We start from the raw sequence: 6,189 nt of genomic DNA on the forward strand, positions 1-6,189 counted from the left end.
GCCATTGATAGTAGGTATCCACAGCCCCCTGCCTACGAATTAGTGCAAGCTCCGGCCCCTTGGGAATCCTATCCCCTGATCTCCCTCACTGAGCCCGGTGAGTGAGAGGTTGAAGAGCTCCATGGACCGGAATGAAGACCGTGGATCCTAGATAAAATGGTTAAGGGTTAATACATACTGATATATTCTTGCATACACGTAGGTGGTGTGAACTCATAGTTTGTTAATTGATTTTCTGTTAATTGATTCTTGTTAATTGATTTTGATAATTAGGTTTGGTAAGTAGTAATGGTAATTGGTAATGGTAATTTAAATTCTTATTACTGAGTGTTGTTTATGATTACGGTAGGATGTCAGAGAATCTTTGTTTTCTTTTGTGTATTAGTTACCCCCTAATGTTATGATTAACTGATGAAAATTGGCTACACATGATGTTTATACTTTTCCACAATTATGTCTGCTCAAATGCTCTTAGTTGCATTTAATCAGCTTACACATACGGCATACATATAGAGGTCACTGCAACAAAGAACCTGCTTACATGCTGTAACCCCTTTTGTGTTTTTAGTTCATTTTTCCCTGAAGTACTCAGCTCTGTAGTTGACCCTTGAGGGAGTGGCTTTGGTGGGGTGCCTCTCACCTCTCGAAACGCTAGGTAGCTTCATCTGGGGAAAATGGGACATTGATTTAGGTCGACACGATTTTGGTCATGTCGAAAGGGGGAATTGTTAGATATTTTTAGTCAGATATTGGTTAGAGACTTGATGTATTAGAAATGTTTAGAGTAGACAGGATGTCTAGCTTAGGCATTTTTCATGAGTGCTGCAGGATGCTTATGGTCAAGCATAACTAGATAGAAAGTTGATGACTGTCAGCAGACAGGATGTTTAATATTATTATTATGACGTGTATAACTGTAGCCATAGCCATAATATTTTCTTATGTTTAATGTTAGGACATGTCACTAGAGGTCGTGTTAGAATGTTTTTAGTTACACACCACGTAATCAACAAACATTCACACATTGATTTTCTTCATGTTCATGATAAATGATGACAATTATTATTTGCTGGCCTAATAATTTTCAGCTTTTCCTTGGTGGCACGCTCATCCCTTACCAGACCGCCTCAGATGTGCTCCAGAAGTGTTAGAAAGCAAAATGCATTGTGACGTATCCTACACACAGATACTGAAGGACTCCTTCAACAAAGGAAAAGGGGGAAAACTGAAGCAGACAAACACACACAATGATATTATCAAAATAGATTTTATTCTAGACCTTGAGATCCGAGTCAGATCAGGAGGCTGCAGACTGCAACCATGTGAATGAGAGAGTACAACATAGATGAGGCCAAAGACAACAAAACAAAATTCAGAAAATTTATATTTACATGTTGTGTTATAATACATCAATAATTAAATCCAGATTTAGAGGTTATTTGTTCATTTTGAATATGTAGATACAAATAAATCAGAATTACAAAAGTTTTAAGAGTACAAAACCTTCCAGGGCTCTCGGAACATAGCAAAGATAGAGCTAGCATTAGTACTTTCGGCTGGAACAAAAAACAGCACACGCTTGAATGCAGTGTAAAAAGCTTATCTAAAAAAACAAATCAATATAAAATACCATTCCACTGTCATAGACATCATTTGATGTCATCTTTGTGGTACAGTCCAATCACTGCTGACTGTATTAAAGCAAATTTCAAAATAGACTTTAGCTTCAGTACAAAATTTTTTTTTAAAGAATTAACTATGAACAAAATCTATGAAATGTCAGACATATGTGTGTGTGTCTTTGTGTATTAAGCCGTTTGATACTGGTTATGGCTACGAGACCTGGAATGCCATGAAAGTTGGCTTGGTGAAACTTAAATGTAGGAGGAGTCAGACTAGAGACTGTTCACCTGTATTTCCTCACTTGGACACTGCACGCTTTCCGCATCAGTTCCTTAAGAGCATTTTAAACAGCAGACATGTTGACAATGGCTTGAATAAACACACCTCCCTGTTTCTCCATTTTTAGTCTAAAGTGCACAAAGAAAACACCCTCTGAAGGGCCGTTCGTTTTTATTTTGCTATGACTGTTTAATGGTATTTTATAAAAAAAAAAAAAACATTCCTCATGGTCACAACCCCCAGTGATGCACAACATCACAATGTATTTCAAGCGTTTTCAAAAAGTTACTTTAAAATCCACCCTTAGCACACGAGTGGCCTAGAAAAGAACCTCCTGTGATAGCACAGATGATATATTTATATATATTATATGCAGATACCATGTTACATCAAGCCATATGCTGCAAGCCTGCTTTTTAACAGCAAGCTCAGACTTGCCTTGAAACGCCACCTCTGAACACTACAAACTACTAACTCTCCATACACAGGCCTGAACACAGCCAGTCTCCAGAGAGCGTCTGTGTTAACGCTGGACAACAGCAGCAAACCAAAGCAGCGGCTGTAGTACTTGGCTAAAAACTGCATGTTACAGGCTGTCTCAAAACTGCTCAACGTGGCAAAACATGAAGCAGCAAACTGATGTTGCTAGATTTCATATCGATCATGATGTCAGCAAACACCAAGTCCTATTTAAGAAGATAGGATCAAAGACCTTGTGCCTGCAGAGGAAGTGGAGCTCCAGGTGATGTCCTCGTGTTTAACGACCAGGCAGAGGAAACAGGACACAATTAGACCGAATTAGTCTGATTATCATCCAGCACTGGATGGCAACAAGCCATTAACTGAGGAAACATGCACAATTAGGACCATTATTTGTTTACATAACATGGACTCAAGTGGTTTCGGGCTTGTTTTCCCATCTCTCTCTCTTTTTCTCTCTCTCTCTCTCCCCCTCTCTCCAGATCTTGCAAGCTGCATCGCTACCAGAAAGCTAACTATTACAGTGCCACATTACCCTACAACTGACAGAGAAGCACAGCCATCTATTTGTAAGCTTAGGACAGATCCAGGATGAGCTCAGTTGCAATGGCAGGAACCTGAATCCGACTGAACATGACAACATTGATGTCTTTTGACCTAGCACACGGTTCGAACATGAGATCAGTATCAACAGCTACACGGATTATCTGTCAGTCTACAGCTTTTGAATCCTTTTGAGCTGTAGATTAACCTGTTGAACTGTGAACACCTGAAAACCATTTCTGAGGATAAAAGCTGCAAAACAAAGGACATATGACCCTTTAATTAACTGCTTTATATTTTCCTTTAAATGTCAAAAGGGAGAAAACCTACTGGATAAAAACAGCGGAGAAAATTTTAAACCAGTTTATCTTCTGAGTTATACATCCACACGTTTGGACATTGGAGAGATTCTCCTATTGATTACACACTTTAAAAGATAAAAGTCTCAACCCCTCCTCATAATATAAAACCTCCAGAGATAAAATCCTAATTCAAAACAGCAATGTCCACAGGACATCAAATGCTGACATATGCACACACCAACAGAACAAAAATCTTTATAAGTGTGGTACCAAGGATAAAATGAAAAAAGCAAGAAGAATCCTGGTTTGTGTGTGACGGGTCCAAGTTACTGAATGACAAAACTTTCTTCCTGCACATCTGTGAGCAACACAAGTGTCCTGACATACCTGCTGTGTGTCTCATGCATGTGCATAATAACTGTATGTGGCATTGGGGTGGTTTGGCTGTCATCGTGGGCCACGGGCCTCTGATGGGACTACAGCAGTGTAGCGGACAGGCAGGGACAAGTCAGCCATTTTGGCTATGTACACATTCGTAGTCGGTCCATGGCTCCACAAGACGAATGTCATTTCCTCAGGTCTAATACACAAACCTGGAAAAAACAGGAGGAGGAGACAGAATGATGATGCTGCTGTCTCTTTGGAGTGTGAGTCACGTGTGAATGTAAATGAAAAGTTGATCTAGTGCTTTCCCTCCCGCTAGCCCCAGTAAAACGTTGGCTGTCATTCTGTGTAACACGTGATCACAAGCCAGAAAACCTCTCAGTCAAACCCACAAACATCTTATAGATAATAATACAGATCCTAAAGCCATCTTACAAAAAATGTAAAAGTGTATTATGGCAAAGTAATCATGAAAGACCATGGAGGAGAGTCCTATTTTATTCTCCGACTTGTTCGGGTCAAACTATTGTGCAATAAGAGTTTAAAATCTGAACACCTGTTTTGTTTTTAAGTCTGGGACATGAGCCTTTACTCAGTATGTTGGAAGCCACTTGGCTAGATCGTCCTCTCACCCTCATACAGTTTCATTCATTCTTTTTACCTCTCACTCTCAGATTGGTCTAAGATTTCAGGTCTCATCACAGGTTTTCAACAGGATCCAACACCAGATTTTGACCAGGCAACTTAATGACAGTCTGATACCTAAAGCTTACTTAAGCCTGGCAAGCTTACCAAGTAGGATCTTCAGTCAGTCTAGAGTTTTAACAAGTAGAAAGACAGCCCAATAAATATACATACGAGTTCATCAGATTAGTAGTACAGTATTGTTCAAAATAATAGCAGTACAATGTGACTAACCAGAATAATCCAGGTTTTTAGTATATTTTTTATTGCTACATGGCAAACAAGTTACCAGTAGGTGCAGTAGATTCTCAGAAAGCAAACAAGACCCAGCATTCATGATATGCACGCTCTTAAGGCTGTGCAATTGGGCAATTAGTTGAAAGGGGTGTGTTCAAAAAAATAGCAGTGTCTGCCGTTGACTGTACAAACACAAAACTATTTTGTACAAACGTTTTTGTTTCTAGGATTTAGCAATCCTGTGAATCACTAAACTAATATTTAGTTGTATGACCACAGTTTTTTATAACTGCTTCACATCTGTGTGGCATGGAGTCAACCAACTTGTGGCACCTTTCAGCTGTTATTCCACTCCATGATTCTTTAACAACATTCCACAATTCATTTACATTTCTTGGTTTTGCTTCAGAAACAGCATTTTTGATATCACCCCACAAGTTCTCGATTGGATTAAGGTCCGGGGATTGGGCTGGCCACTCCATAACATTAATTTTGTTGGTTTGGAACCAAGACTTTGCTCGTTTACTAGTGTGTTTGGGGTCATTGTCTTGTTGAAACAACCATTTCAAGGGCATGTCCTCTTCAGCATAAGGCAACATGACCTCTTCAAGTATTTTGACATATGCAAACTGATCCATGATCCCTGGTATGCGATAAATAGGCCCAACACAAATATCATACAGTGAGTTTTGGTATCATTACATAACCAATTCATAATCAATAACATCTGTAACAGTGTTTATCATTCATGTACTGAGCAGTAACGCATTTCCTGGACTCCTGGCTCTATCTAGTGGTATCTAATGGCAATGCTGAATTAACTGTTACACCTTCACAATTAAACTTTTCAGATTGTTTTTCAAACTGGCTGCTCAGTTCAGTTTCCCACACTCTACATCAGCTACGTTCAAAGGCTTCTCATCCCATCTTGTCAGAGTTGGATCACCATCCCCACACCCACACTACAGGCTGCATTAGTCGACAGTCTCAGGCGACTGCACGTGCCCTTTGAGTCACATGTACCTTCCATGTCCAGCACTAGACTTTTATCAACAGCAGAACCCAGTTAGACCTCAGTGTCAACCCTGACCTGCAGCATTTCATGGCGTCAGCTTACCTGGTTCAAACCTTTAACACACAGGGTTGACCCACCGAGTGCCTGGCTCACTAGGCTAGTGTGAGAGTTGTACAAAGAGGGCAGAGTGACTGCAAGTAGCTGCTAATGAGAGTGACAATGCACTAAGATAACAAATCTCACCGATCCATCCGACGCGCTGGCTCCTACTTTGTCCCCTGTGGCGTTCCAGCACACCTCAAAGATCCCTCCTGTCCCCCGGTAGCTGTGAACTAAAGCACCAGTCTGAAAAAAAACACACGCACACGCATTAGTGTGCAACATCAGTGTTACTCAGTGTTATGTGTTTGTCACCTTTGTACAATTAGAATGGCTATAATCTAATGTTTAATGTTTGTTGGCATGTGGGGTTATGATTTTAAAGTGTTAACCCAGACCTGTGTGTTCCAGATGTGGACACATTTGTCAAAGGAGCCGCTGGCGAGGTGCCTGCCATCAGGGCTGAAGGCCACGCTGTAGACGGGTTCCTGGTGGCGGGTTAGTGTGTGTATACACACCCCACGCTCCACGTCCCACAGGCGT

The 6,189-nt window shown here is 40.6% G+C and overlaps 1 protein-coding gene across 1 annotated transcript in view; it reads right to left on the reverse strand.

Moving 5' to 3' along the window:
• Positions 1 to 2,090: 2,090 nt before the first annotated feature.
• The window catches only part of LOC109974050 (F-box-like/WD repeat-containing protein TBL1XR1), a 23,932-nt gene continuing 19,833 nt past the window's right edge, over positions 2,091 to 6,189 (reverse strand). Inside the window, exons 14-16 of the mRNA XM_020624056.1 lie at positions 6,045 to 6,189; positions 5,791 to 5,892; positions 2,091 to 3,820 (exon numbers count right to left, since the gene is read on the reverse strand). The exon at positions 6,045 to 6,189 is cut by the window's right edge and continues 24 nt beyond it. Of these exons, the coding sequence (XP_020479712.1) occupies positions 3,794 to 3,820; positions 5,791 to 5,892; positions 6,045 to 6,189 (274 nt within the window). The 3' untranslated portion in view covers positions 2,091 to 3,793. The remainder of the gene's footprint in view (positions 3,821 to 5,790; positions 5,893 to 6,044) is intronic.

This window comes from Monopterus albus, unplaced genomic scaffold (assembly GCF_001952655.1).
Source record: "Monopterus albus unplaced genomic scaffold, M_albus_1.0 scaffold319.1, whole genome shotgun sequence".
Taxonomy (NCBI): domain Eukaryota; kingdom Metazoa; phylum Chordata; class Actinopteri; order Synbranchiformes; family Synbranchidae; genus Monopterus; species Monopterus albus.